General features: G+C 39.2%; 2 protein-coding genes across 4 annotated transcripts in view; one reads left to right on the forward strand and one right to left on the reverse strand.

Annotated features, from left to right (window-relative positions):
* LOC138853519 (tigger transposable element-derived protein 1-like) overlaps positions 1-15661 on the reverse strand; it is a 176560-nt gene that overhangs the window by 129492 nt on the left and 31407 nt on the right. The window lies entirely within an intron of this gene.
* Positions 1-15661, forward strand: part of E(z) (histone-lysine N-methyltransferase E(z)) — a 442429-nt gene that overhangs the window by 52601 nt on the left and 374167 nt on the right. For all 3 annotated transcript variants that reach the window (XM_070090649.1, XM_070090671.1, XM_070090660.1), the window contains exon 7: positions 10446-10600. In XM_070090649.1, the coding sequence (XP_069946750.1) occupies positions 10446-10600 (155 nt within the window). The remainder of the gene's footprint in view (positions 1-10445; positions 10601-15661) is intronic.

Raw genomic sequence — 15661 nt, forward strand, 5'->3', positions numbered from 1 at the left:
GGTTTTCGTTGTACTAGTACGTCTTACGCGTAGGGGTTTTTGACGTACTAGTACTCATAAATTCTAGCGACCTCAAATCTAGTGGGAGAAAGCTGGTAGGCCTTCATATGAAAGAATGGGTCTATGTGGTCAGTGTGCACAGTCTAAAAAAAATCCTGCAGCACACGGTGCATAATGAGAAAAAAAAAACTTTTTCCATTTTTTTTTAATAAATCAGCGACTTTGCAGTGTATTTTCGTATAGTATTTATTGTTGTATTCTAGTTTTCTTGGTCTCATTTTATAGAATGGAAGACATATTACTGAAATTGAGATGATTTTGACTGGTTTTACAATGAAAGGTGCCTTGAAATTGAGCTCAAAGTAGCAGAAATGTTCGATTTTTACCAAACTTCAAAAGTAAACAAATCGTGCCAAGCGTGCAATACACGTCAACTGGTGAGTCTAATATTCTTTCACAAGTGCACCAATAATATTTATACCATTTTTTACACTAATGCAGTAGTCTGCATAACAGTAAATCTTATATTTTTTGTGAGAATAAAAATTCAAAGTGGAAAGCAAAAGAATATAAGAGGGGCCTTGAGACGTGACTAATGACTAGAGGAAATGTCATTTTAGTGCCAGGAATGTCTTTCTTGTTTATTCTGGACCCTATTCCGAAATTGGCATCTTTTGAAATTTGTGTGAAATTGGCAAAATTGCTAAATTCTGACCACTGTACTGGATAGTTGAATTTATAAATGGGTGGTTTCTTGCACCCATTCGATAGAAAAAATGGAGTTCTAGCGAAATATTCATGTTTTTTGTCGACTAGTACAGTGAAATTGGCCGAAAATGGGGCTCAAAGTGGGCAAAATCGCCGATCCGTAAACATCGCCGAGACCGCTAACTTTGCGAGAGCATAATTCCGTAAGTTTTCTATCAAATTTCAAACTTTTGGTGTCGTTATGATCGGGAAAAGATTCTCTATCTTTTCATAAGAGAAAATAATTTTTTTTTTTTTAAATTTGGCCGACCCTGAGAACGAGTTTCGGAGAGGGCCTGTCGACCCTCAAAGGGTTAAATCATTAAAAACAAATCAGATCTAGATAACTTGCCACCATTCATATATCAAAAAGCTGCACATGTGCTGCCACCCATTATTGTAACAATGTTTAACAAATCTGTAGCATCTTCAATCTTCCCATCTATACTCAAGACAGCATGGGTTACCCCAACCCTCAAAGGAGGTGATCCAACTGACTTGAACAACTATAGACCCATATCGAACTTGCCCTTACTTTCTAAGATATTCAAAAAAATAATACACAAATGCTGTTACTCCTACCTTATATCCAACAACATACTTAACCCCCTACCAGTTTGGGTTTAAACCAAAAAAAAAGTACAAGTGATGCTATTATACAAACGCTTGAACTAATATATACAGCTCTCGATAAAAATGAATATCCTCTAGGGCTCTTTATTGACCTGCGAAAAACATTTGATACAGTCAACCACAATCTCCTACACCTGAAACTAAATCATTATAGCATCAAAGGACATTCCCTTGATTACCTAAATTCTTATCTAAATGACACACCATTACGTATATGCAAATGGAGTCAACTCCGCTATCCAGCCTGTAGCTGTCGGAGTGCCCCAGGGTAGTGTCCTAGGCCCACTCCTCTTTCTCATCTTCACTACACTTTCAATTAACATGGTAGTTATGTTATTGAAAACTCTGTGTTAGGTAAAATCGTATTAAATGAACTGAAGAACTTATGGGAAAAATAGGGTTATGTTCCTGGGAGCCCCAAAAAACCCAGACCTTTTTTTAGACCAACAGATCTTACAAAAATAAAAGTGAATATGTAGTTGTAGTTCATTGTCATGATATATTACTACTTAAGACTACAAATGCGATAGAATTAATAGTATTTCTTACCTTAAATTATGGGTAATGGTGTTTGTGGATGATTGTGAAGAGAGTGGATATGCATAGTGTGTTCCTACTGGGCTGAGGTGGATAGTTGTTGGTTGTTGGCAGAAGTGGATGTTAGAGGTTCTGGTACTGAAGTCGATGGTTGTATTGGAGTGTGCATAAATTCTGTAACGGATCTCTGGGGTCTTTTCCCCTGCGGTACATTATACAGCTAACGTTAAGCCATCATCAGCGGGTCTAGACCCTGTTTCAAAGCACGGCTTCTAGATTTGTCAGGGTCCTCTTCACTGAAAAAGTCTGCAACTTTACTAGTTATATGGAGCTGCTCACGCAACTGCTGCAATGTTAACTGTTCTTCTTCAGGTTCTTCTTCATCTTCTTTTGTTATGTGGCTCCCTTGTATTTGTGCATCGAGCTCTGCCAACATTTCCTCTGGACTCCTGGCTTCATCATCATCATCATCTAAGAGCTCATTCACATCTTCATTCATATCTTCAAAACCATCACCTGGTAATCTCCTTGCCAGCTGAACAGTTTCCTGAACCTGACTCTCAAGCAAGAGAAAACCAGTGAAAGAATTAACTACAGAAGACCATAACTTTCCTCAGCCTGCATTTAATGTTGATTGGGGCACTTCATTCCATGCACTTCTAGCATAGCTGATGGCATCTGCAATGTTAAATTTATTCCAGAAACTTGGTACTGCCAGGTTGGAGGCAGAGTCCACTGATGCAACTAGTTTTTTCATAACTTTTTTTTTTGTGTAGTTACACTTGAATGGCTTAACTCCCCAATCCGATGGTTGTATTAGAGATGTTTTATTTGGAGGTAAAAATACAACTTTTACATGTGGGGTCACATCCAGCAAAGCTTGTGGATGAGTACAGGAATTATCAAGAATGAAGAGAGCCTTGAATGCAAGGTTCTTGCTGTGCAGGTAAAACTTGACTTCAGGAATGAAGTCATGCTTCAACCAAGGTGAAGCGATCCTTTGCTGTCTTGAAGCCCAGTGCAGTTTCCTCTTGCTGACTGATACAGGTCCTCCCTCACAAATCCGGCATCATTGGGACCTGTAGTGTGCCGGATTACTGAGTTTGCCGGATTACAGAGTGGTTAGGTTAGAATACACTTAATAAAATTTACCAACTTGACTTACACAAAGTTCATTGAACATCGGCAAAAATCGAATATTTCTGCTACTTTGAGCTCAATTTCAAGGTACTTTTCGTCATGAAAGCAATCAAAATCATGTCTATTTCTGTAATATATATTCCATTCTATCAAATGAGTCCAACAAAATGAGAATACAACCATAAAAACCATACGAAAATATACTGCAAAGAGGCGGCTAGTGGCTGAGAAGTGAACTCCCTTATTTATCGTCCGTCTTTTTTATTTTTGTTGTACATTAAAAAGCATCTTTCCATCATACATTGCCCAAGTTTCAATGAGATCGCCCAACAAACAACCGAGGAAAAAAAAAATATTTACCAAAAATCATGTTTTGCAAGCCCAAGCCAGGTACTGGAAATAAGTCACTTTGACTTTTCTGGGTTATCCTAGGTTCTCTATACATACGCTGCTATGTATGATAATCTATGTAACTGTATTTATGTATACCTGAATAAACTTATTTACTTCTAGTCTGTCAACTGAGTACAAGAAACTGCCCATTCACTTAATTCAACTACCCAGTAGTGTGGTCAGAAATTGGCAATTTGGCCGATTTCACACAAATTTCAACAGATGCCAATTACAAAATAGGGTCCAGAATAAACAATGCAGACATTCCTGGCACTAAAATAACATTTTCTCTGTTCATTAGTCACGGCTACAGGCCCCTCTTATATTACTCTTGCTTTTCATTTGGAATTTTTATTCACAAAAAAATAGAAGATTTACTGTTATGCAGACTGCTGCATTATTGTAATAACTGTATAAATAATGTCAAGCCATTCTTGACTCCGTACTGGAATTTAGATTAGCAGGCGGACAGGTATTGGATGGTGACGTCATTTGTTTACTCTTGAGCTTCGCTAAAGAATAGAACATTTTCGCTACTGTGTGCACAATTTCAAGGTACTTTTCATCATGAAAGCAATCAGAATCATATCTGTTTCTGTAATATATCTTTCATTCTAGCAAATGAGACCGAAAAAATGAGAATATAACCATAAAAAACATACAAAAATATATCGCTAAGCGGCCTCTGGTGGCTGAGAAGTGAACTCCGCTATTTATGGTCTGATTTCTTTCATTTTTGGTGTACGTTAAGAAGTATCTTTCCATCATACATTGCCCAAGTTTGAATAAGATAACGCAACAAACAACTGAGAAAATAATAATAATAATATTATATTAATAATAATAATAATATCTTTATTTTCTACACGTACATGTACAAGGTATACAGGCCTAGCTGACATCAGTGACATACTACTATATAGAAAGCCGCTTGTTATGCAAGAGTATTTCAAGAAAATTAGGTCAGTGTCCCAGGATAACACCCACACTAGTCGGCTAACACCCAAGTACCCATTTACTGATGGGTAAACATAGACAACAGGTGTAAAGAAACATGTGGGCCTACCAGCTTTCTCCTTGATTTGAAGCCGCTAGAATTTATGAGTATATATATGTCAAACACGGTACCTCGTAAGATGTATATATATGGCCGCGACAGTCAAAGGGTTAATGTATACCGATGCCATCGAATACCGGAGGTCCACTGTATACTCCAGCATGTCTAAAACATTGCTGTTACCTATAAATACTTCGAATATATTCCTAGACAATAGTAAATGACCAAGGTAGGTGAAAATGTTCACCTGTCAGTGTGTTTGTGACTACAGTGGACCCCCGGATATCGTAGTCTTCGGATTTCGTAATATTTGGAAATCGTAACGTTTTTTCGTCAAAATATTGGCTCGGTGATCATCATTGAGCTTGGTAATACAGTGGTCCCTCGTTTTTCGTAATTAATCCGTTCCTGGAAGTGTGACTATTATCGAAATTGACGATTTTCGAATTCATTTTCCCCATAAGAAATAATGCAAATCCAATTAATTCATTCCAGACACCCAGAAATATCAAAAACAGTTTTTTTTTTTACCTTAAAGATAGATTTGCATGCACAAAAGAATGAACATTCAGCATGACAGTTACTTTTATTGAAGGCTGTTGTTGATGAATGGAAGACAGGGAGGAGGAGAGAGGGAAGAGAGGTTATTGTCTGGTAGGGGAATCCTCCTCCATAAGGACTCTAGGTCACTTCAGGGGTCACTTCCCTAGCTTAAATATAGATTTACATGTAGAAAAGAATGCCAAATAAATGTAAAGCACTAATAAAATGTATAAATGAACATTTAACACCACACTTACCTTTTATTGAAGACTTTTGTTGATGTATGGCAGAGGGAGGGGAGGCAAGTTTATTGTTGGGGAATATGACACTAATATCAACTCTACGGCTTATTTATCTATCACAATTCAACTAATATGACATAATAAACAATATTAATAACATAGAAACATGGAATATACTCTAGAATGAATAAAATAAGCCATTATGTATGTTACGAGAGGTGTTGTGTTGTGGTGTTGTTGGGTGTATAAGGGCCACTGAGAGTAGCCGTCCATAATGGTGGTGAAGCAGCAGCTGAGGCGGCGGTGTTTTCTGTAGCCCTATATAACTCCAACAACATTGAAGGAGTAGTTAGAATCACTGAAGAAGGCACCCTCTACCACCATCACAACCACTACCACCCTCTACCACCATCAGTACCACCTTTACCACTATCACAACTGCTAGCACCCTCTACCACTATCACTACTGCTAGTACCCTGTACTACCATCACTACCACCTTCTACCACCATCACTACCACCGTCTACTACAACTACAACTGCTAGCACCCTCTACCACTATCACAACTGCTAGCACCCTCTACCTCTTTCACAACTGCTAGCACCCTCTACCACTGTCACTACCACCCTCTACCACCATCACTAACACCCTCTACCACTATCACAACTGCTAGCACCCTCTACCACCATCACTTCCACCTTCTACCACCATCACTACTATCTACCACTATCACAACTGCTAGCACCCTCTACCACTATCACAACTGCTTCCACTCAACCACCACCACCTTCGTATTTTTCTACAAACTTTTTCTTAAAGTATATGTGTGTCTCACATTCTTTACCAAAGGACTGGCACTAGAAGCTTTCTTTGGAGCCATGGTAACTTATTTAGCAGTTGCAAGCAGTAAAACGAATGGAATATTATGAAATGTATGATGTGAACTCGTGGGATCATCCTCACTCACTGATAAACAATAGCACACTGGCTGGGAATGGAGTGTGAGGCGGCTCGGGGCTGTGTATACACGTCCCAGACGAACGACTATTTGCGAGTCAAACGACAATTCGCGAGCCAATGTTTTGACAAAAATAACGTTACGATTTTAAAAAACTACAACTATCGAGCCTTACGATTATTGAGGGACCACCATAGTCATTCGTCCCGAATGCGTCCACATGGCAACAGTGGCCCAACACTCAGTGTGCCATTGTTTATCAACCAGTGATCATGATCTCACATGTTCATACAATACATTTTGTATTATTCCATTCTTTTTAGTGCTTGCAACTGCTAAATAAGCCACCATGGGCCCAGTGAAAGTTCCTAGTGCCAGCCAGCTCTTTGGTAAAGGGCTGAGAGAGAGAGAGAGGGGAGAATGTGCCTTCTTCAGTGATTCTGTGATATGTATGAAACTAAAACAGCAGGAATCAATAAAGGCTATAGCGCCAGCCAGCGATAAAGTGTGGCATTAACAGTGTAGCAAGTAAGTTAAGTGATTAATCGAAAGAGAAAGGACAGCATGAAACTGACTCCTCCAGTGTTGTTGGAGGTATTAGGGCTACTGACTAACACCGCCACCTATGCTGCCGCCATCACCACCACTACGTAAGGCTTATCTTTCAGTGGCCCTTATACATCCAACAACAAACAACACAACACTCATCGGTTAGGGAGATATATGTGACATATATTATTCATTCTAGAGTATGTATCATGTTTCTATGTTATTAATATTGTTTATTATGTCATATTAGATGAATTGTGCTAGATAAATAAGCCGTAGAGTTTATATTCGTGTCATATTGAAGGACTATCTTGTCCTGACTCCCAACACACTCCCCTGCTGCCACCACAATTCCTAACATGCGCCAGAAACAGACCTCTTAGGAACACATTTTTGAGCGACAGGGTTCCAGTGACTCTCAAACTGGTCCTAGTGGCATTAAAAACAAAGAAGGGAAGTAACCCCTGAGAAGGACTTCGTACCTGGTCTTTATGGAAGGAGATTCCACTTCCAAACAGTAAATTCTCCATCCTCTCCCCTCCTCCTGTCTTCAATACACTAAGAAGAGTCTTCAATAAAGGTAAGTGTCATGTTTCTATTGTTTTATTCTTCATGTCTCATTATTTTCTGTGTAGGTAAATGTACAGTGGACCCCCGCATACCGATTTTAATCCGTGCAAGAGGGCTCATTGGTATGCGAAATAATCGGTATGCGAATGAATTTTCCCCATAAGAAATAATGGAAATCAAATTAATCCGTGCAAGACACCCAAAAGTATGAAAAAAAAAATTTTACCACGTGAAATATACATTTTCCTACACACAAAGAGAAGGATACATGCACAATAGTAGAGTAGTACATGCACAGTATATATTGTGCATGTACTAGTCTACTAAATGAAGAATAAATGACACTTACCTTTATTGAAGATGCAGCAATGACTGATGAGACACTGTGTCCTGGGAGTGCCTTTTCCTCCTGAGTACTGTAGGTCCTGTTTGGTATTTTCTTCCAGAACATGCCTTATCACACTGTGTATGTCACTACGATTCTTAAATCTCTCAAACCAACCTTTGCTGGCTTTAAATTCACCAATATGAGCACTAGTTCCAGGCATTTTTCCCTGTTCACCTGGGTGTTAGTTGACTGGTGTGGGTTGCATCCTGGGAGACAAGATTAAGGACCCCAATGGAAATAAGTTAGACAGTCTTCGATGACACTGACTTTTTTGGGTTATCCTGGGTGGCAAATCCTCTGGGGTTAATTGTTTCTTGGTATATTCTCAATAAGCCACACCAACAACAGTGCTACAGCAGCAGCAGACGATGCTACAGCAGCAGCAGCAGCAGACGATGCTACAGCAGCAGCAGCAGCAGACGATGCTACAGCAGCAGCAGCAGCTGACAGTGCTACAGCAGCAGCAGATGATGCTACAGCAGCAGCAGACGATGCTACAGCAGCAGCAGACGATGCTACAGCAGCAGCAGCAGCTGACAGTGCAGCAGCAGCAGCTGTACCACCAATAGTAGCGATGGTTGATTGGGGTTTATTATACAACCTGGCCAGTTCGGAGAGACGCACTCCACTTTCATACTTATCAATGATCTTTTTCTTCATCTCTATAGTAATTCTCACCCTTATTGCTGTAGGGTTGGCACTAGAAGCTTTCTTGGGGCCCATGGTCACTTATTTTCCAGATAAAATCACCAAAAACACTGTAATAATACGAAATGTTACGATTGTATGCTTGGATGCTACCGCGGAGGCTGGCTGGTAAACAATGCCACCGGCGGAACATGTGAGGCTGGCTAAGGCGCACATTGGACGCGTCTCGGACGAACAGCGGTGAGCGGGTTCTTAAGCGGTATGCGAGGCAAAATTTTTGCGATTAAAGCAAGCGGTATGCGGATTAATCGTTATGTGGTGCCAACGGTATGCGGGGGTCCACTGTATATTTAACCCTTAAACGGTCCAAACGTATATATAAGTTAATGTGCGTAGTGCCCCTAATATTTTAAGAAAATTTTTTTTTATAGGAAAAAAGAGCATTTGGTACCCAGGCATCCCCAATTTTTTTCATATGGTGCACACTGAATGTGCACACCTATTCTCTCATGTCTAGGTGCCAGTGTTGAGTGAATGACAAAGGAAACGTACATACACGTTTTGGGCGCTACGTGAGAGAACGTATATACATGTATACATTTGGACCGTTTAAGGGTTAATGTAAATATTTTTTAATACTTTTGGGTGTCTGGAACAGATTAATTGGACTTGCATTATTTCTTACGAGGAAAATGAATTCGGAAATTGTCAAATTCGGCTTTAGTCACCAAGGGCTCACTGTATTTGAGTACTATTTCATTACCTAATATCATTGTCTGAACAAAGATTGGCTGTGAAATCACAAGAGCTACTATAAATTGTAATTATCAGAACATAGAAATTATATAAAATATTATAAAAATGAGAAGTAAAAAGGTATATCAGCAACACTTCTGCAAGCGGCAGGACTCCACGTTGCCATCAGGTGAGCATCCAGCGCCAAATTCACTGGCTTATTTCTTGGTAAGTACTGATCCTAAAAAAAAGTTTTTTAATCTTATAACATGTAGAATAATGCCCTCTTCATTTAAAAAAAAATGAAGAGCTTCAGAATGCTGCCAGCTGGTGCAGTGCTGTTTATCTTGGTGTGGAAGCATTTCTCTCGTGTTTGCTTGCATTTTGTGTAGTTATTTTTCCAAATTTCTTTTTTCTAACCATGGGTCCTAAGAAAGTAAGTGCAAAGGAAAGTGCTGATAAGAAAAAGATGATGATGTCCATGGAATTAAAGCATGAAATCATAGATAAACAAGCGAGGTGGGTTGTGGATTGAGGGGTAAGCAGGGGAAGCTCGCTCGTAACTCGGATGTTGGCTCGTAATTCAGAGCACAAAATTGACCAGGTGACAACTCGTGTCTCAAAAAGCTCGTATGTTGGGACACTTGTAAGTCGAAGTTCCACTGTACGTACTTCAGTGCCCATTCCCTTTATTAGGGCTTTAATGGAGCTGCTCAGTTGATCATAAATATGACTTGGGTCAGGAGACCTTTTACCTAAAGATTTTGTTTTTTTTAACTCATCGGTCCTTTCCAACTGAGGCAGGGTTACCCCAGAAAAAAAAAAATACTTTCATCATCACTCACTCAATCACTATCTTGACAGAGATGTGCAGATACTATATTTCAAAAACTGCAACTTATCTCCACCCCTCCTTCAGAATGCAGGCACAATACTTCCCACCTCCAGGACTCAAGTCTGGCTAACTGGTTTCCCAGAATTCCTTCATAAGTGATACTTTGCTCACACACCAACAGCACATCAAGTCATAAAATCCATTTGTATCTAACACTTTTTAAGCTCCTTTCTGTTCAAATTCTTATATATTTTGCTTGGTTTCACTCACTGCTAGAACACAGCTTCTTAATTACATCAACAGTCATTTCTTTCTTAGTTATAGGTAATTACAAGCAGGATTAACCGATCTTTATTCATTTATGTTTTTTATAATTGAGTGCTTATCATGTCTCCTCTTGTTTGTTGTTTGCTAACATGCACAGACAATATTCAAGTACAGTACAAGTTTACAAGTTAATCCTTTTCTAGGTACATAGAGCTGACTGACCCTACAGCTCTTCCACCAGAATGCACTCCTAACATTGATGGTCCCAATGCAGAGAGTGTTCCCCAGGAACAGACAATGCATTCCTTCCATACGCTTTTTTGTAGACGATGCTTCAAATACGACTGTTTTCTGCACCGTAAGTTCTTTTCTTTTTTTTGTGTTACTGTAATATATTAAGAAAATTAAATTTAAGATTGTTATACTAAGTGATACATGATAATTGGTTGTGATATTCTTGGGATAGAGCATTCATACATTATCTCTCTCTAAGTTAAAAAAAAAAAAATTAATCTTAAACTAGATTTTGTAGGGACTTTCCCGTTCTTTTTGTTGTCCTTTGTTTTCTTATAATAGAACATGGAAAAAGGTATAACAACAATTAAAATAAATAATTACGATATTACCTTTCTGCAAAGTAAAGATTTTGCCGTCCTTGAAGCCTAGTCATGGAGATGGATGAAATTTTATAGAAAAGTTGATTTGCTGTGAAAATACAGCACACTTGTATTCAAGAATTGTAGAATTAACTACATTTGGAAATGTTTGTAGATTCCATATGATCAGCACTTGCTTTAGAAAAGTATGGATTGGTTAACTTTTGTGCAGTTGGAAATCCTTGCCATTCTTGTTGTTGGCAATAAAATTATAAAAAATTCAAGTATAATAATGATGGTAATCCCAAAAAATATGTAACCTGAATGCATTACCATTCTACAAAGTGAAGAATTTGTTGTCATGAAGCCAAGGAATATAGGTTGATGCAGTCTTGCAGAGCATCCAAATATTTATGGTACAGGTATATTATGATAATTTAAACTTTGTAGTGAGGAGGAGGAGGAGGAGGAGGAGGAAGCTGAAGATAGTGGAGAGGTTTTGTTTGAGAGTGATGTATGGTATGAATATCATTCAGAATCTTATGATACAATTTCTTTTTTCTTTTTTTTTTTCAACAAACCGGCTGTATCCCACCAAGGCAGGGTGGCCCCAAAAGAAAAACGAAAGTTTCTCTTTTTAAATTTAGTAATTTATACAGGAGAAGGGGTTACTAGCCCCTTGCTCCTGGCAATTTAGTCGCCTCTTACAACACGCAATGGCTTACGGAGGAAGAATTCTGTTCCACTTCCCCATGGAGATAAGAGGAAATAAACAAGAACAAGAATTAGGAAGAAAATAGAAGAAAACCCAGAGGGGTGTGTATATATATGCTTGTACATGTATGTGTAGTGTGACCTAAGTGTAAGTAGAAGTAGCAAGACTTACCTATAATCTCGCATATTTTTGAGACAGACAGAAGATACCAGCAATCCTACCATCATGTAAAACAATTATAAGCTTTCGTTTTACACTCACTTGTCAGGACGGTAGTACCTCCCTGAGCGGTTGCTGTCTACCAATCTGCTACCTACATGATACAAGTATATTTATGAAATTGTACTTTAAACTTTACAGTAAGGAAGCTGAAGATAGTGGAGAAGTTTTGTTTGAGAGCAATGCATGGTGTATATCATTCAAAATTTATAGCATAGATATTAGAAGACTGTATGAAGTTACAGAAGAAATAATTCAGGGAGCAGAGGACTGGCTGTTTTGGTTCTTTGGTTGTTGAGAAAGAATGGAGCTCAGTTGGCAGTTCACTCAACTCACATATTGAGTGTCCATAGTTTGATCCCCAGCAAGCATGGTAATGTTTTTGTTACACCTGCTTCCCCTGGTCACCTAGCAGTAAGTAGGTACCTGGGTGTTAGTTGACTGTTGTGGATCACATCCTGGGGAGGGTTGTAGTATATCTTAAATAGAGTTAGGCTTTGAAATGAGTTGAGGTAGGATAACAATTCTTAGCCTATAAAATTTATTTCTGTGAAAAAAAGTGTATATATTCAGGGTAGAAAGGATTAAGGGTAAGTGTCATTCTGGGAAAGGATGGATAGAGGGCCTGGAGGTTTCAGGTGCTAGGGGGGTTAACACGGGCATTTCCCACTGAGGGAGGGTGACCCAAAAAGTAAGAAAAAACCATCATCATTCACCACTTTCACCATCACTCATATATGATAACTGTCTCCCAAACCCCCTCCTTTGAAGTGCAAGCATTGTACTTCCCATTTCCAGGACTCAAGTCTGGCTGACCAGTTTCCCTGCATCCCTTCACAAAATATTACCCTGCTCACACTCCAACAACTTGTCAGGTCCCAAAAACTATTTGTCTCCATTCACTCCTATCTTAACATGCTCATGCATGCTTGCTGGAAGTCCAAGCCTCTCGCCTACAAAACCTCCTTTACCCCCTCTCTCCAACCTTTTTGAGGATGACCCTTACCCCGCTTTCCTTCCACTACAGATTTATATGCTCTCAAAGTCATTCTGCTTTGTTTTATTCTCTCTAAATGAGAAAACCACCTAAACAAACCTACTTCAGCCTTCTGACTAATACTTTTAGTAACTCCACACCTAATTTCCACACAACGAATTCTCTGCATAATATTTACACCACACATTGCCCTTAGACATGACATCTCCACTGCCTCCAGCCTCCTCCTCCTCACTGCAGCATTTACAATGCATGCTTCACACCCATATAAGAGTGTTGGTACCACTATACTCTCGTACATTCCCTTCTTTGACTCCATGGATAACGTTTTTTTTTTGTCTCCAGCGATACCTCAATGCACCACTCACCTTTTTTACTTCAGCAATTCTATGGTTAACCTCATCCTTCATAAACCCATCTGCTGGCAAGTCGACTCCCAAATATCTGAACAAATTCACTTCTTCCATACTCCCTCCCTCCAATGTGATACCCTATTTTTCTTTTTCTAAATTGCTTGATACCCTCATCACCTTACTCTTATCAATATTCTCTTTCAACTTTCTACCTTTACACACCAATACAACTCTGACACATTTCCTTGATAGCTTCAGCACAACTGAGAGACATAAGACAGAAAAACCTCGTCAGTATTCCTTGAGTCCATCTCAACCTGTGTAAAAAATCAATGCACATAAAAGGCCCTAAAATCTGGAACTCCTTTGCTGAAGTCTCTAAAACTCCCCTATCTTGCAATTGCTTCAGAGCTATTGTTAAAAACCATCACATCTTAGTGTACTTGAGACAGCAATTCGCTAGTCAACCAGTACCTATCCTCATCCACTTATGTCCATGTTCTTTGGTAAAGAAGGAAAGAAGCACAATAGAATTAAAGAAAAAACTCGTAGCAAAGTACCAAAGTGGAGGAGGAAGAGAGAGGGGCGAATGTACCTTCTGCAGTGATTCAGTGATTCTATGATATGTACGATACTAAAGCAGTAGGTATCGATGAAGGCTATAGTGCCAGCCAGCGATGAAGTGTAGAATTAACAGTGTAGCAAGTAAGTTAAGTGAGTACGCGATAGAAAAATGACACGAAAGTAACTCTGCAATGTTCTTGGATGTGTATCGGGCTGCTGAACATACGCCGGCCTGCTACATATCTTCCACTGCCCTAAACCTCTGCCAGCATCTCCTCCATCAAACTAACTAATTAAACTAACATTTCCTCCAAGGTAAGTGTAAATATAAAAGTGTAAATATAAAAGTAAATACAAGTGTAAATATAAAAGGACCCCAATGGAAATACAGTGGACCCTCGACCAACGATGGCATCGTATAACGTTAAATCCGACTAGCGATACATTTTAACGCAAAAATTTTGCCTCGACTAGCTCTAAAAAACTCGACCAATGCAATTCGTTCTGTTCGAGACGCATCCACGTGTGGCCTGAGCGCGCCTCACTTGTCCCGTCGGTGCCAGTGTTTACAAGCCAGCCACCACGGTCGCATCCAAACGTACAATCGGAACATTTCATGTTATCACAGCGTTTTTAGTGATTGCACCTGCAAAATAAGTCACCATGGGCCCCAAGAAAGCTTCTAGTGCCAACCCTGTGATAAAAAGGGTGAGAATTAGTATGGAAATTAAGAAAGATTTTGAAGGGTTTGGGGCTAACCCTGAGACGCCTATGCCAGTTGTGGAATCCATTGTGCCTACTTCAAAGATTAAGGAAATGTTTGCAAAGTGGGTTGAACTGCAAACCTTTATGGATGAAAATCACCCTAACACAGCTATTGCAAGCCGTGCTGGTGACTATTACAATGACAATGTTATGGCCCATTTTAGACAAATCTTAAAGGAATGGGAGGTACAGAGCTCTTTAGACAGATATGTTGTGCAACAGAGGTCCAGTGACTCTCAAGCTGGTCCTAGTGGCATTAAAAGAAGGGAAGTAACCTTGGAAAAGGACTTGACACCTCAAGTCCTAATGGAAGGGGATTCCCCTTCTAAACACTAACACCTTCCACACACTCCCCTCCTCCCATCCCACCAATCATCACCAGATCTTCAATAAAGGTAAGTGTCATGTAATTGTACATGTCTTCTTCAGTTTACGTGTATTAAAATTAATATTTCATGTGGTAAAAAATTTTTTTTTCAATACTTTGGGGTGTCAGGAACGGATTAATTTGATTTCCATTATTTCTTATGGGGAAAATTAACTCTACTAACGATAATTTCGACTAACGATGAGCTCTCAGGAACGGATTAATATCGTTGGTCGAGGGTCCACTGCACGTAAGTCACTATGAGGTTTTTGGGTTATCCTAGGTACTTTACACATATGCTGCTTTGTATGATAATCTATGTATGTAACTGTATTTGTGTATACCTGAATAAACTTACTTATTTATTAATTAAAATGTAAATATTTCTTATTTATAAATTAAAATGTAAATATTTCTTATTTATAAATTAAAATGTAAATCTTTCTTCTTTCAACACACCGGCTGTATCCCACCGAGGCGGGGTGGCCCAAAAGGAAAAACGAAAGTTTCTCCTTTTACATTTAGTAATATATACAGGAGAAGAGGTTACTAGCCCCTTGCTCCCGGCATCTTAGTCGCCTCTTGCAACACGCATGGCTTATGGAGGAAGAATTCTGTTCCACTTCCCATTGGAGATAAGAAGAAATAAACAAGAATAAGAACTAGAAAGAAAATAGAAGAAAACCCAGAGGGGTGTGTATATACGTATATGCCTCGGTGGGAGATGGCCGATTTGTTGAAAAAAAAAAAAAGAACATGTATGTGTAGTGTGACCTAAGTGTAAGTAGAAGTAGCAAGACGTACCTGAAATCTTGCATGTTCATGAGACAGAAAAAAGGACAC

The sequence above is a fragment of the Cherax quadricarinatus genome, chromosome 3 (genome assembly GCF_038502225.1).
Source record: "Cherax quadricarinatus isolate ZL_2023a chromosome 3, ASM3850222v1, whole genome shotgun sequence".
Taxonomy (NCBI): Eukaryota; Metazoa; Arthropoda; class Malacostraca; order Decapoda; family Parastacidae; genus Cherax; species Cherax quadricarinatus.